This window comes from Urtica dioica, chromosome 1 (assembly GCF_054948205.1).
Source record: "Urtica dioica subsp. dioica isolate 48M chromosome 1, U.dioica_male_clone48M_v1_H2, whole genome shotgun sequence".
In the NCBI taxonomy this organism is placed as follows: Eukaryota; Viridiplantae; Streptophyta; class Magnoliopsida; order Rosales; family Urticaceae; genus Urtica; species Urtica dioica.
Genome location: NC_142756.1, coordinates 2809766 through 2825783, shown reverse-complemented (window position 1 = coordinate 2825783; position 16018 = coordinate 2809766). Strand labels below are relative to the sequence as shown.

Sequence of the window (16018 nt, the reverse complement as noted above, 5' to 3'; positions counted from 1 at the left end):
CACAACATACAAGATATCAGGCCTCGTACACGTCAAGTATCGCAGGCTTCCAACCAAACTCTTGAAGAATGTTGGATCAACGTTTTCTCTTTCCTCGTGATTTGACAGCTTGATTCCACATTCAATTGACGTGCTGACTGGGTTTGAGTCATCCATCTTGAACTTCTTGAGCACCTCTTTGGCATAGCCTTCTTGACTAATGAGGATTCCATTGTCTTCTTGTTTCACTTCAATACCGAGGTAGTAAGACATGAATCCAATGTCAGTCATCTCAAACTCTTTTCGTCATCTCTTTCTTGAATTCCTCAAACATGCTTGGATTGCTCCCTGTGAAGATCAAGTCGTCTATATACAAGCATACAATCAATATATCATCGTTTTTAATTTTGATATAAAGTGCATGCTCATATGGACACTTGATGAAGCCTCTTCCTTTGAAGTACTTATCGATTCGAGCATTCCAAGCTCTCGGGGCTTGCTTCAGCCCATAGAGCGCCTTCTTCAGCCTCAAGACTTTGTCTTCTTCTCCTTTAACTTCATAGCCTTGTGGTTGCTCGATGTAGACTTCTTCATCAAGAACTCCATTTAAGAATGTGGATTTGACATCCATCTGATGTATCCTCCATTTGTTTTGAGCCGCTAACGATATGATTAGTCTAACAGTTTCTAGTCGAGCAACAGGAGCAAATACCTCGTCATAGTCGATGCCGACTCTTTGGCTATATCCTTTCGCCACCAATCTCGCCTTGTATCTTTCAACTTCTCCTTTGGAATTCTTTTTTTCCTTGTAGACCCACTTCACACCGATCGCCTTGTGCCCTTTTGGAAGTGAAGCTAACTCCCAGGTATCATTCTTCTTTATTGCCTTGATCTCTTCATCCATGGTGTTTCTCCAAGTCTTCTTTTCTACGGCTTCTTGAAAGTTCATAGGCTCGCAATCCGCAAATAGACAAAAGAGGGTGAGGTTGTCTTGATTTTCTGTTACCTCGTATAACTCTTGCAAGCTTCTAAAGTAGGGAGTCCTTTCACTTGAACTTTCGCCTTCTTGAGAACTCGGAGTTGGTGAAGTCGGTGGGGTAGCCGCATCTTCTCTTGGTTGCTCTGGCTGCTCCACACCATCTTCTTCAAATTGTGGAATGATAAGTGAGATTCATTCACACTTATCTATGGCTCTTAGATAAGGATCGGAACTTGTTCTTAGTTTTTTTTATGTTATTTTGTAGTTTTATTATGTTTTCAGGATAAAGAGAGTGAGAGAAGGCTGTGGTGCGAAAACGGGCTGAATCGGAGCTAAATCGAGGCAGTTATGGCCTTTTGAAGTTAAGTCAACAAAAGTCAACGACGGTCAAACAAGAAGTCAACGTTTCAAGGTTGGCGCGCCGCGCCTATTGTATGGTGCGCCGCGCCCTGGTGCTTAAATTTTACACCGAGAGCTCGAGCGGACGACGCGCAAGAGAGGCGCAGCGCGCCTTTAGAAATTCACGAGTGGCGCGGCGCGCCTGTTATTTGCTTTTTCAGCATTTTGGAGCTCGTCTTTTAAATCATTTCTGGCCCTTGGATCTCATCCAAGGGTCCATATTTGCTCCGAAAACCTCTCTTAAACCCTCTTATACACTTATTCAAAGAGGGAGGAGAGGAGGCTCGAGAATAGAACACTTTTACTTTTGTTTGAAAAACTAGAAAGAGAAAGTGAGAGAGGGAAAGCTAGGGTTTGGCACTCATTTGGTTCATGAGCTTGAGAGTGAAGAAGAAGAGGGAGAAGTGACAACCTCCATCATCCTCATCACCTCCATTTGTTCATCCTTAACTCTATCTCTTTTATTTATAGTTATTTATTTATTTACTTCACTTTTTGCTTTGTTGAACATATTTTAAGCTTTCAAATATTCTATTTGAGTTTTTGGTTAACTACCTTTATTTATTGAGCATTGAGTATTGTGATTACTTTATTGTTTTATCTAAGTGGAATATTGAAGTAGTGCTTGAGTTTAATGGAAGCTTTATTTGGTTGTTGAGATTAGCATTCAATGTCTTGTTTCTTTATTGTTTTACTTCTTTTACTTATTTCAATTTTACTTTGTTTATTCTTAATGATGGGTAGCTAAATAGATTTGGGGTGCGATGTAGTTGAGTAGTTGAGTTGGTTGGTCAAACATTTGGATTAGATTGGTGCTTCATGGTTGGGTTGAGAGTGAAACTCTATGGGTATGGGTGTGTGTTAGCGCTAACTAGAGTAGCTACCTAGTTAGTGAATCTTAGACGAGTTTAGACACCGAGAGGTAATAAACGAGTGAGCTCTACCCAATCTCATCTTTTACCTTCCTAGAGCTATAGAAAGACTAGGGGGTAGTTGTAGTTGATTGAAATCCCGGGCTAAATGCGGTTTTGTGCTTTAATAGAACCCAAACCGAGAGGTGTAAGTTTGACACATAGCTAGATTCCTAAAGACTCGAGAGAGAGTAGTGAATGTTATAGGAGGGATTGAGACTAAGTTTTAACACTCTAAACCCGAGCTTAGAATCGTTCTTGACCGACCGACTCGATGAAATAACAAAATCGTGCCCCTTCCTTTTAACTTGTGCTTAAATAGTGTTTTCACTTTTGTTTACTTTTCATCTTGTTCTCAAAACAATCAAAAACCCCCATTTTTCATTTTCCATAACTCGAAAAAGAAAGCTAGTGAGTTTGCTTCGGAAATAGTCTAGAGTCCTTGTGGGATCGATATCCGTGCTTTTGCACTCTATTACTTGACGACACGTTCGCTTGCGTCGTGTAGAATTTTTCTTTAGTTAAGAAAATTCCCATCATGGAAAGAAGTTAAAATTTTCATTGCTCGATCTCCAATCCCATTCTCCTTCTTCATCGAAGATGACATTTTGGCTGATGATCGTCTTCCCCGTATCTGGATTGTAGAGCTTGTAGCCTTTGGAGTTGGTGTCGTAGCCGATGAAGATGTACTTCTCGTTCTTGTCATCTATTTTGCTTCTCTTTTCTTCCGGTACATGAGCGTGAGCTATGTTTCCAAAAACTCTGAGATGAGAAATTCCGGGCTTTCATCCACTCCATGCTTCTTGTGGAGTTCTTCCCAAGACGCTTCTCGTCGGGGATCGGTTTGATAGATAAACCGCGCATGCTACTGCTTCTGCCCATAACTCCTTTGGTAGTCTCTTGCTCTTGAGCATGCTCCTCGCCATCTCAAGGATTGTTCTATTCTTCTTCTCCGTCACTCCGTTTTGTTGGGGGGTTCTTGGCACCGTTAGCTGTCGACGAATACCGTTGTCTTCGCAATACTTCTGGAACTCGTTTGAAGTGAACTCTCATCCTCGATCGGATCTCATGGCTTTGATCACAAGGCCACTTTCCTTCTCAACATGGGCTTTGAACTTTTTGAAGTTCTCAAACACTTCGGATTTCTTCTTCAAGAAGTATACCCATGTTTTTCTTGAATAATCATCAATAAGGAGAAGGAAGTAGTTACTCTTACCAAGTGATCTTGGCTTGATCGGACCGCACACATCTGTGTGTATGAGTTCCAACGGCTTCTGTGCTCTTGAGCTTGACTCATTTGGAAAGCTCATTTTGAATTGCTTTCTGAGTAGACATCCTTCACAGACTTGATTTGGGTGGCTGATGGAGGGCAATCCTTTGACCATTTCCTTCTTGGAGAGCAGCTCCAATCCTCCAAAGTTGAGATGCCCAAATCGAAGATGCCAAAGCCACGACTCCTCCTTGTAGCACATCTTGAGACATTGTGCGACGTCATTTTGAATGTTGAGGATGAACATCCTATCTCTTGTCATCGGCGCCTTAGCAATGAATTTGTTCGCATTGTCTCTTATAGAAAGGTTACTATCTTTCAATCGAATATCATAACCTTTCTCTAAGAGTTGTCCTAGGCTCAAGATGTTGCTCTTCATGTTTGGTACGTAGTAGACATTGGAAATGAATTGATAATCGCCATTCTTCAGTCGAATGAGAATGTTTCATTTACCTTTCACCGCCACCTTTGATTCATCTCCGAAAGCAACGTTCCCCTTCACCGATTCGTCAAACTCTATGAACATGCTTTTTCGTCCGCACATGTGGTTGCTCGCGCCGCTGTCGAGATACCATTGTGTATCTCCACCCCTTTCATTGTCCTTGTGAGCCAACAGTAACGTCGCGTCTTCTTGAGTTCTTTCTTCAACGTAGTTGGCCTTCTCTTCAACTCTGTTGTTGCGTGGAGCTCTACATTCGGAAGCATAATGCCCAAACTTCTCGCAATTGTAGCATTTGATCTGTGACTTGTCTTACCTTGGTTTTGTGGCTCCTTTCCCACGACCTCTGGATGAGCTTTCTCCTCTTTGGTTGTTGTTGTCGTCATTGGGCCTCCAACCTCGTCCACATCCTCGTCCTTGACCGCCACCTCTTCTTTGTTGGCTTCCACCGCGATCTTCATTTATCGAATCAACTCGTGTCTTGAGTGCTTGCTCCACGATATCTTCCTTCTTCTTTTTCTTTTCTTCATAAGCTTGAAGCGACCCGATGAGTTGCTCCATTGCCATGGCCTCCAAGTCCTTCGTCTCTTCGTTGACAGTGACGATATGCTCAAACTTCGAATCCATGGATCTAAGAACCTTCTCCATGATTCTCACGTCATCTAACTTCTCGCCGTTTCTTTTGAGGTAATTGGTAACCGTCAAGACTCTCGAGAAATAATCGGAGACGAGTTCACCTTCTCTCATGTGCAAGGCTTCAAACTCTCATCTTAAAGTTTGAAGACGTACCTTCTTGACTTGATCCGCTCCCTTGTAAGAGGTTCGAAGCTTCTCCCAAGCTTCTTTGGCCGACTTTGCTCCCGAGACCTTCTCAAACGTGTCTTCATCTAACCCTTGGTAGATTAGACAGAGAGCCTTCTTGTCTCTCTTCCTTGAGTCTCTCAAACTATCCTTTTGAGTTTGAGATAGACTACCTTCGTTCTCCGGGTCAGCGTGGCCTTTCTCGACTATCTCTCACACGTCGTGTGCACCAAGGAGAGCCACCATTCTAAGACTCCAGTTTTCATAGTTGCTCTTCGTGAGCATAGGGACTTGGAAGGGAACACCGCTATTCGCCATCTTTAGGAGGATCTTGTAGCTCTGATACCACTTTGTTGGAAGGAAGTTTTGGGTATGTGGAGAAAGTGTTTAAGTATTTTGGGTGTTTAGGGAAGAGGTTTGAAAATTTGGAGGCTTGGGTAAGAACTAGAGATGTAGAAAATTTATTTGTAGAAAGGAGAACTTTTTATTTTGGCTTGATCCCAAAATGTAGGATTACATCTCTATTTATACTAGTCTATGGAATTCTCTAGATACAACATTTTCTAGAGAATTCTCCTAATTAATGACACTTTAGGAAAATACAAGATTATTCTAGAATTTTTTACACCTAAAGACTCTAGACGCATCAAGAGTATTCTAGAAAGATGACAACTAAAATGGGCCCAAAATACTAAAAGCCCAAACTACAACTAGAAATAACTAGGCCCAAATACTATAACCCAAAATCAAGTTTAATTATTCAACAAACACATCACTATAATAATGACTATTTAATTTGGTGGCTTAGTTACTTATAAATTTGTAAATACAAAGTAAGAATAAACGATGTACAAAGTAAGAATAGACAATATATTACTAATTAAAAGTCAGTTAGGTTTAACATAAAATGTGGTTACGCAAAAATACCTGAGCTTGATTGCGTGGGTAGCCTTTGTGCGGGGGTTTGAGCGGTGATAGGGGCCGATGGAAAAGGCATAAGGCGTGTATGCCTTTTCGTTGAGTTTGAACACTTCCTCTGGGATTTTGGCGATACTACCCTTCCCAATCCTCCAGAGAAGCAATTTATCATCACTCCGTCCCGGTATGGGTAACTCGTTATGCAGCAAATCCACAATGAAATCAACATCGCCGTAGTTATTGCTTACTTCCATCTCCTTGATATAAGGTGATCCTTGTGGTGCTAGCTAGCAATCTCTGAGTATCACAAAATATGGCACACGGCTTTTTTTATAAGAAGCTCAATAGATGCGATGTGAGGTTGGATCGATAATGAAGCATATGGTTTGACAAATACATCTGGCTCAACTCTGCATGTACGTTGACTTTACATCCATACCATATGATGCTATTAAATAATTATAATAATAAAATAAGACTATGACTGGCTAATTCATACAAGAGAAAAAGAAAATCCAAGTGGCATTAAAATAAATTAATACTAAGTCTTCGACGCGTTGCTTCTTCTGTAGTATGCCCAGCTTCTATTGAAGTCGTTAAAAACTAAAAAAAAAATACATTGAAGGTGACAGTTTGTATTGATCTTATTAATGGGATGAGACTTTGTTTCCTTTAACATAAACATTTGTAAGTTTTGAAATGTTTTTTTTTTTTCGTCTAAAATGAAGTCATGTCAGCAAATATAGCTAGATTTTAAACATGCTTAAAACGTTGGCTAAATTAGAAATTCAACGTTGGTATAGTCTGAGAGATTTTTTTGTTTTTCTTTTTCTTTTATTCGAAGTATAACAAATTGTTTAGATTCTGCTATTCCACTCTCATCGCTATTCGCTAGAGTAAATTAATCACCGAAAAAATAAAGTAAAATAAATATACAAGAGCAGATAACACTTGGACTGAGTCGTGCCTGATTCCAACCTCGACGAAACCATAGGTCATGAGGAGTACCGAGTCCGCATAATTTTTTCACAAAAAAAGTAAATGAAATAAAGTAGTGCGTTTGTGATATTTTTATATGGGAAAGAGTCTTTTGCACATGATATGAGAATCAACCAATATTAATTATTATGTAGCCTAGAGATTGTCATTAGGCACTCTCTCACATATGGCCAGTGTAGATTTTTAGCCATTTTCAAATTTAAAATTGCATTTTAGCCACCGTTTAGGTAATTTATGTTTATTAGCCAGGCGAATTTATTACCGTCGGAAAAAAGACTTCATTACCCCTAAATAAATTCCATCATGTATAAGTGATATAATTAAGAAATAAAAAGGAAAAAAAAATAATCTTGTAACTAATTCCTTAATTTAAGCAACCATTAATTAGTTTTTTTTTTCTTTTAAATCTACTCTCGGAAAGAAACAAAAAAAAAACTACATAATGCAAATTTAAAGCAAATCAAAATTGCAAAATTAAAAATATGAAAACGCAAAAAATTATTAACGATTATTACTTAAAAGAAAAACACTAGACAACAAATGTCTACACATAATATTATGAACGATTATTAACTATACAGGATTAAGGAAAAAAAAACTAGAAACATGGTTAATAGTAGACTATTAACGATTATTAATGAATATTTACTGTATAAATTTGAATAAAATCGTAAACCAAATAGAAAAACGCTGAAATAACAATTCAAATTCATACGAAGGAAATAACCGTGTCAAATAAGAGCAATAACCGTTTCCAACATTAAGGGAACAATATCAGTTATTTAATGTATTCAACGTTACAATAAAATAGTAACTTCTAGACAAAAAAATTAAAATAAAAATCGTACAATAAAGAAAGGATAAAAGAGAGATTTCATCATGTTTTTTATCCTGCCACATCAGCGAATGGCTACTTTTCAAAAGAAAAAGAAACGTAGGCTAGAATGAAATACTCATGTTTTAATAGGATTAGTGCTTTACAATTCTCAATTAACAAAGTGGCTTTCAATAGAACACTGCAAGCTGCATAATGTGTGGATTGACATAGAAATGTTTGCTAATTGGGACATAGGTCCTAGATAATAACTACTTGTTTTAACGTGTTACCTACCAGAGCCCTTACCCTGTTTCCATAAAGCGCATTGTTTTCGTATATGCATATCCTATATCAGTCTAAATATTGGGCAAAACATATCCATCAAAATATCTTCAAGAAACACAAATAAACTAAGCTAATAACAACATCAATCCAAGACAAGATTACAAACGCCAAGAGGTAGGTTACGAATTAATAACGCAAAAATAAAAAGCAAGAGTCTCAAACACACTTGATATGTCTTAATTGAAAACAATCAGTAAAAATGGGCTACAATGAACAAGAGCATTAGGTCTGCATCTTATAGGCCATAAATGTAAAATAGGTCTGCAAGAAAGTCATAACGAGTATAAAACACGCGGCGAAGGTAGACATGACGGCCCACGGGTGGCTGAAATAGACAATCTTAAGGTCTCGCACGTAGACCCGCCAGCGGCGTAGGCAGTAACTGTTTTTGCGCAGACAATACTCGTCTATCTCCTGAATGAGTGAAAAGTAGTAATCATCTTTGACGTGCATATTGTGTTCGGAGGATTGGCTGAAGATTTGGGTGGCCTTGTCGCTGCGCAACATGTTGTGGATGACCTTTTTGCGGCACAACAGATTCATGTCTGCCGTGGTCTGAACAAGGTCGTTGAGGAGCTTGACGTAAGCGGTGACGACGGCGCTGTGATATTTTGGTGCGTAGACCTCGAGAGCTACGATGTTGCGAAAGAGAGCGTCGGTGACGCCGTGGACTTTTAGCTGCGGGATCACCAGATGCCCGTCCTTGAATCTCACGTCGAGTATCGATCGCCTGGCATTGTCTACTACTTCGGTCTCGATTTTGATTCCAGACTCGTCAAGGGTTGTGGCTGAGAGCATGGCGGGCTCGAGGTCATCGCAACTCATCATATTTATATCGTGAAACCTAAATCTAGAATTAATTAAAAATGCTCTAAGCAAATCGAGAATGTGATTCGGCCAGAATCCCATTTCATAGCTAACAGCGCATGTTAAACGTGATTTAATATCCCAGGATTCATCTTTCACTTTTCCGACCAAAACTGGGCGGAAAAAGTCGAGGGCGAGAGCAGTGAGATTCACTTCATCGGTGCGTTGGATATTATCCATGCAGTCCCACAGTATCTCAAGAGTTTTCCACGGAATTTGGTTCTCCAGCAGAATGAGGTCGTGATTCAGTTGCTGGCGCACACGTGGCATGTTGAACAATGGGCAATTGCTAAAAGTGCTTCGATCAGCGTTCTGAAAAAATAGCTCCAGGATGAAGCACCCATCTACTACCAAAACTTCAGTGAGTTCTGTGTCAGAGAAAGTGTTCATCATTTTGTTGTAGTACATGCGAAGTACATTTATTTTTCCTCTCACGGCCTCCACGACAGCTTTTAGAATTTCTTGACGATCCTTGCTCTGTCCAGTAATGAGAGCCAGCATGTAGCTATAACATTTGAAGGAAAATATTATATCATTCTACTATAGTTCACACAAATTAAATGTATGACCAAAATTTCAAACACCTCACGTACAAACTCATAAGGAAAGGGGTTTTCGGCACTAAGCTAATTATTATATGTAACTGTCAACTAGTTTAAAACGTAATCTGGGAACCTCTAAGTTAGTTCTTAATACAATTTCTACTAGAGTTCCTAGATGAATGTATTAGAGATGAAACGCAGTCGTTTCAGTCTCTGCTTTTGTTTTATTTTATCTTGTGTATAGACACGTGTATAGCGCGGATAGGCTAAGTCAGTTATGTTAGTTGCTCCGTGTATATAAACACATACACTGTACATTTTCTGGTCAATGTGAATTTTGCATACTCGATCTCACATTGAGTCGAGATGGTTCTCTCCCAAACACTCTCTCAGTCTGATCTCAATATGGTATCAGAGCTCTAAATTCCGCCATTGTTAGAGCATTTTGGAGCTTCGTCTTTACCTGAACTCGAGTCATCGGCGATACTCTGTTTCTGGCACTAAGTGAATGGAGGAACAGAGCAACACCTCGACGGAGAATTCAGCGTTCGGAGCTTCACGAAGGTCAGTAATCGATGATCCACTGAGTGCATATTATCTTCATCATTCAGACAATCCAGGTACAGTTCTCGTATCTCAATTGCTGAATGGAGATAATTATGCGTCGTGGAATCGATCGATGTTGATTGCGCTGTCAGTGAAGAACAAGTTAGGGTTTGTTGATGGATCTATCGTGAAACCTGATGGATCTGATCCACACCTATTGAATTCATGGAGACGCAACAACCATATCGTGATCTCTTGGTTGTTGAACTCTGTTTCGAAGGAAATTTCATCGAGCATTTTGTTCGGAGAATCAGCTGCGGAGATCTGGAATGATATGAACGAGAGATTTCAGCAATCCAATGGACCGCGCATTTTCCAATTGAAACGAGAACTCACAAACCTAACTCAAGATCAGCGATCGATTGGGATGTACTTCACAAGGTTGAAAGCGATTTGGGAGGAGTTGAACAATTTTCGACCAAATTGCACATGTGGAACGTGTAAATGTGGAGGTGTGAAGAAACTTAATGAGTTCTTCCAAAATGAGTATGTCATGAGCTTCCTTATGGGACTCAATGACTCATTCTCAGCAGTGAGGAGTCAAGTGCTACTCATGGATCCCATTCCTGCAATCAACAAGGTGTTTGCATTAATTACACAAGAGGAGAAACAGCGAAGTGTTGGAAACGAGCACGGCAATGTGGAACAAACCAGTACTGTGGCGATGGCAGTGAAAGATGACTTGCAGAAGAAGACATACAAAAAGGACAAGGAGAAACCGACGTGTGCTCATTGCAAGATCCCAGGCCACACTGCTGACAAGTGCTACAAACTCCATGGCTATCCCCCGGGGAGCAGGAAGCCGAAGAGTCAGGTCAATTGTGCTGAGGTTAAAGATCAGGCAGTCAAGCATGAGGATCAAGACCAGCTAACAACGGCTCAGTTGTATGAGCAGTGCAACCAGTTGATGGCGATGCTCTCCAGTCACATGAAAACCTCCAAGCCTAGCTCATCCAATTCAGATGTCAATCAGACTACCTATGTCACAGGTGCCTGTTACTATGCCAACTCTTGTGATTATTTGTCAAATACACATACAGTATGGCTTTCAGATTCTGGAGCTTCCAAGCACATATGTACTCATAGCTCTCAGTTCATAAGCCTCAAGCCCATCAGTGGTGCTACTGTTACACTACCCAACCATACTGTCATACCAGTTCATTTGTTTGGAGATGTCAGACTCAACAATAATCTGGTTTTGAGAAGTGTGTTGTATGTCCCTGGATTCAAGTTCAACTTACTGTCAGTTGGAGCTATCACTGAGCAGTCTGGTGTTGAAGTTACATTTACAGATGTTGATTTCGTCATTCAGGATACTCGCAACAGGACAACGATTGGCAGGGGTGAGAAGCGTGGAGACCTTTATGTCATAGATGGACCGGCTACAACAGACGTGCAAGTTCATCAAGCTTCATCACAGCTATGGCATGATAGATTAGGTCACTTGTCATTCAAGAAAATGGAGACTTTGAAAAACGTTTTGAATTACTCATCCAATAGTAAAGCTTGTCCGTGTAGTGTTTGTCCACTGGCTAAGCAACGACGTTTACCATTTGTCTCTTCAAATAGACTATCTGATTACCGTTTTGATTTGGTTCATTGTGATGTGTGGGGTCCATATCATGTGGATTCCCACTCTGGACATAGATTTTTTCTCACCATAGTAGATGATCACTCTCGATTTACTTGGATATACTTGATGAAGGCAAAGTCTGATGTTCATGTTCTGATTCCAAGATTTTGTGCTATGGTGATGACACAATTTGGCAAACAAATCCAACAGTTTCGCACAGACAATGCTCGTGAGTTAGTGTTTGCTGAGTACTTCTCCAAAACAGGCCTCATCAGTTCTCATGTGTTGAGTCTCCACAACAGAACTCGGTAGTTGAACGCAAGCCTCAACACCTTCTCAATGTTGCTCGCGCCCTGTACTTTCAGTCTAGAGTGCCCCTCAAGTTTTGGTCAGAATGTGTCTTGACAGCTGTATTTCTGATCAATCGCGCGCCGTCTCATGTCTTGGGAAACAAGTCACCCTATCAACTACTCTTTGACAAGGATTTTGACTATTCCACGCTCAAAGTCTTTGGCTGTTTGGTCTATGCCTCTACACTCACAGCTAAGAGAACAAAGTTTGATCCAAGGGCTCGCCGGTGTGTTATGCTTGGGTATCCTCAGGGAATGAAGGGATATCGGTTATTCGATATTGATAAACTGGAAATATTTATCTCACGAGATGTCATCTTTCATGAGAATATTTTTCCTTTTATCACTCTCACAAATCTGGAAGACCCTGTTGATCCCTTTGCAGATTTGGCACTCCCTACCTCTAGTTGTGTCCTAGCTGAGGCCTATGAGGATCCTGATCCAGTTATTGAGAACTCTCCTGATCTTGATCACTTGCTTCGATATATCAAGTCTCAACCCGGGTTGGGGTTACTTTATCCTGCCTCTTCCACGCTCCAGCTCAAGGCTTTCTCGGATGCTGACTGGGCGACGTGTCATGCTACTCGGCGGTCAGTGACTGGCTTCTGTGTCTTCTTGGGAGATTCTCTCATCTCCTGGAAATCCAAAAAGCAGTCTACTGTCGCTCGTTCTTCTGCCGAGTCAGAGTATCGTGCTATTGCCGCCGCCACGAGTGAAGTTCTTTGGTTTCAGCAACTGTTGTGTGACTTCCAGATCACGCCATCTGCGAAGGCGGGTCTTTTTTGTGATAACACTGCGGCGATTCATATTGCCACTAATCCTGCGTTTCACGAACGCACAAAGCACATTGAAGTGGATTGTCATTTCGTCCGGCATCATCTCCAACTTGGCGCTTTGAAGCTTCTCCCTGTCCGAACTACTCAGCAACTCGCCGACTTGCTGACGAAGCCTCTTGGCACGCCTGTTCTACGTTTTCTTATGGGCAAGATGTCCTTCTTTTACATGTATCGTCCACCTTGAGGGGGCGTATTAGAGATGAAACGCAGTCGTTTTAGTCTCTGCTTTTGTTTTATTTTATCTTGTGTATAGACACGTGTATAGCGCGGATAGGCTAAGTCAGTTATGTTAGTTGCTCCGTATATATAAACACATACACTGTACATTTTCTGGTCAATGTGAATTTTGCATACTCGATCTCACATTGAGTCGAGATGGTTCTCTCCCAAACACTCTCTCAGTCTGATCTCAATAGAATGGATTGGTATTATTATACCTTGTAGTACTCACGTCACGCCCATAAATAGAATATCAAGCGCAAGAATTGTTAGGGAAAGAAAAAAAATGATATGTTACTCTTGAGAATAAATCAGTTTAAGATAAAAACGTGTTAGATAGTACGTAGGAACGGATCCTCATAGAGACAACGGGCCAAGTGCCTACACTAAAATAATTGGAAAATATAGATGTGAACACTAGAATTCTTTTTTATTCCAACTTACTTTGTGTAATACTAATACCCTTGCATTATTCCGCATTAAGACTTTATGCTTGAGATTCTAATTCAATCAACAACTAGAAGGTACCATCTGATATAATACAAAATTTATGTGTATAATTAATTAGTGTTTAGCATAATATAATATATATATATATATATATATATATATATATATATATATATATATATATACTACATGGCACGTGCACATTCTCTATCACGAAATCGGTATCGGTTTGATAGTTGGTGAGTGTTACTTTGGTTTTAAAGGCCCTCGGGCTGATTCCCTGATATCTCAATTTTTTTTATAAGTTCACTTTCGTAAACATTTTATATTCTTTTTTTTAGAGATAAAATATAATTTTAGTATGAGTAGCTCAGCAAACTAGTCAATTAAAAATATAGATTTGCAAATTAGCTCACATTTTGTTATTTTATAATCTAACCATTAATTAAAATAAAAGTGCATGAAGCCATATGTTGCCCTCACTTGGGTAAACTAGCAACGTAGCCATTTTGAAACATGGTTTTTGGAATCTAGCCAACGTTTGGTAAATTTTGCAATCTAGCCATTTACTGAAATTTACGGATATAAAATACCTAATTTACCCTTTTTCTTATACTTACTTGATCAAAACACTAGCCCACGTTTGACCAGTTTGAATTGTATACAGCCAATTAATTTCATATTTTTTCGCAATTTAATTGGATATTTAGTTAATTTAATAGGAGATTCGGTGATGTAATTAAAAGAGAAAATTTAATGCAATAAATGCACAAAAAATTTACCATAATTAACATAAATTAACAAATCAGCGGAGATTAACAAAAATTTACAAACATTTACACTGTATTTGCTTACACGGCTATAATTTCAGCAATTTTATTTCAGCTTTTTGAATTCATAATAGGAGATTCGGTGATGTAATTAAAAGGGAAAGGAAATATTTATTTGATTGAATAAAGTCAAACAAGATAATGAATACACGTAATTATGATAGAATTCCGTTCAAAATTAGAAAATAAATTTAGAAAACAAAAATACCGTATTAAATGCGTATTAAAGGAAAGGAAAGAAATCGGCTCTACCTGCACATATGTAAATTTACCATAATTAACAGAAATTAACAAAGCAACGGAGATTAACAAAAATTTACGAACATTTACACTGTATTTGCTTACACGGCTATAATGTTCATTAAAGAAAAAAACGCTCAATAACCAACTTTGCCAAATATAGAATTTTTTTTAAAATTCGAATTATAAACCAAATATAACAAATTCAGCTACAAAACCAAGTTTCAAAACGTGGGCTAGTATTTTTTAAACCAAACCAAGGCTAATATAGTAAATACCGTCTTACATAAATATGACACGTCATCAAATTTGGCTAGATTCGAAAATTAAACGAAACGTTGGCTAGATTACAATTGCAACGTTTGATGTGGTTTAGATCGACTAATTTTTCTTTAAATTATGTATTCCTATTTATTTTCTTTGTTTTGTTGTTCGACATGGAATTTTATTTCAAATATCGGTTATTTATGTTAATTCTCTAATCTTATTAGTTTCTTTCATTTATGTTACAGCATTCATATTCAAAATCTGAAGAACTTAAAAAAAAAAAAACAAAAAAACAAAACAAAACAAACTTGTCAAGTCCTGTATGTAGAATGGTTTTAATTTGGAAAAACGTTCCAGTTGTCCAAGATTCTGCGCAACTATTTATTCAAGACACGATTGAGTAACAGGGTCAATGTGTTCGAATTAAAGATATCATGTTCCGTAACAAATGTGGAAATATGTTGTTCAAGTTCTAAAAAGATTAATTACTTGCACGTACATTTATTTTATTTTGTGATCAAATTTTGTAGATGGCCAAAGTACCTGATCTTGATTCTGTGTGTAGCCTTTGTGAGGGGGTTTGAACGGTGATAGGGACCGATGGAAAAGGCATAAGGCGAGTATGCACTGTTGTTGTGTTTGGACACTTCCTCCGGAATTTTGGGGATGCAACCAATCCAACTAATCCGTTTCCCCATAAATATGAATGGCAGTCTTTCCTCTTCTTGCGACCCTAGTATCTCTTTACTTAGCTTATCCACTAAGGAATCCACGTCGCTATCCTTGTCCTTCTTTTCCATGGTGACTGGGTTGGGTTGATGATATCAATCACTGCATACCTTAAAAAATGGGACAAAACGACTAATAAACCACGGATTTCCTGATCGATCGGAATTTTCTAAATATAATGTTATGAAGGATATGCGATTCAAGTTCAACAGATATATCTGGCTTAACAATGTATTATTGTGCTCCAGATAGTGGTGGGTCCTTTATATATACACTTTTCCACAGAACCACGATTGATCAACGATTCAAACAAGAGAAAAAAACAAATGAATTCTTTACTTTTCTACGTGGTGGTGGGTCCTTTACCTTTAAATGATTTCTTAAAGGTATACTTTTATAGGCCAGAATGCATTAATTTACGAATTTAATAAACATATATGTATATATATAATTAGCTCTCAATTTTTAGTCACTAAATTTAATAATAATAATATTAACAACAAAATATATTGAAACTGAGAACTGAAGAATGGAAGAAGATGAAGATGAACAAAAGAAATCTCGATCGGTAAGAAACGAGAGAGAATTGTATTTCAAATTGTGTTGTGTAAAAAGGAATTAATAAAAAGAATTCCCTTTTAAATACCAGTGT

General features: G+C 38.7%; 2 protein-coding genes and 1 pseudogene across 2 annotated transcripts; all 3 read right to left on the bottom strand.

The window, feature by feature from the left end:
* Positions 1 to 3983: 3983 nt before the first annotated feature.
* Positions 3984 to 4724, bottom strand: LOC149406337 (uncharacterized). The gene is made up of 2 exons (XM_089612400.1): positions 4294 to 4724; positions 3984 to 4227 (listed from the first exon to the last, which is right to left on the bottom strand). Exons 1-2 carry the CDS (start codon positions 4722 to 4724, stop codon positions 3984 to 3986), a joined length of 675 nt encoding a protein of 224 aa, XP_089468526.1.
* LOC149406336 (uncharacterized) lies at positions 4707 to 5096 on the bottom strand (annotated as a pseudogene).
* Positions 5097 to 7954: 2858 nt separating this feature from the next.
* On the bottom strand, positions 7955 to 15567 carry LOC149406335 (UPF0481 protein At3g47200-like). The gene is made up of 2 exons (XM_089626080.1): positions 15181 to 15567; positions 7955 to 9229 (listed from the first exon to the last, which is right to left on the bottom strand). Exons 1-2 carry the CDS (start codon positions 15435 to 15437, stop codon positions 8080 to 8082), a joined length of 1407 nt encoding a protein of 468 aa, XP_089482206.1. The 5' UTR covers positions 15438 to 15567; the 3' UTR covers positions 7955 to 8079.
* Positions 15568 to 16018: the final 451 nt, after the last annotated feature.

Coding starts and splice junctions, on each gene's coding strand:
- LOC149406337 (XM_089612400.1), bottom strand. CDS start 4,724: ATGAGAGAAGGTGAACTCGTCTCCGATTATTTCTCGAGAGTCTTGACG. Junction 4,228..4,293: donor AAAGGAGCCACAAAACCAAG/GTAAGACAAGTC, acceptor TTCCGAATGTAG/AGCTCCACGCAACAACAGAG.
- LOC149406335 (XM_089626080.1), bottom strand. CDS start 15,437: ATGGAAAAGAAGGACAAGGATAGCGACGTGGATTCCTTAGTGGATAAG. Junction 9,230..15,180: donor ACACACAGAATCAAGATCAG/GTACTTTGGCCA, acceptor CAAATGTTATAG/CTACATGCTGGCTCTCATTA.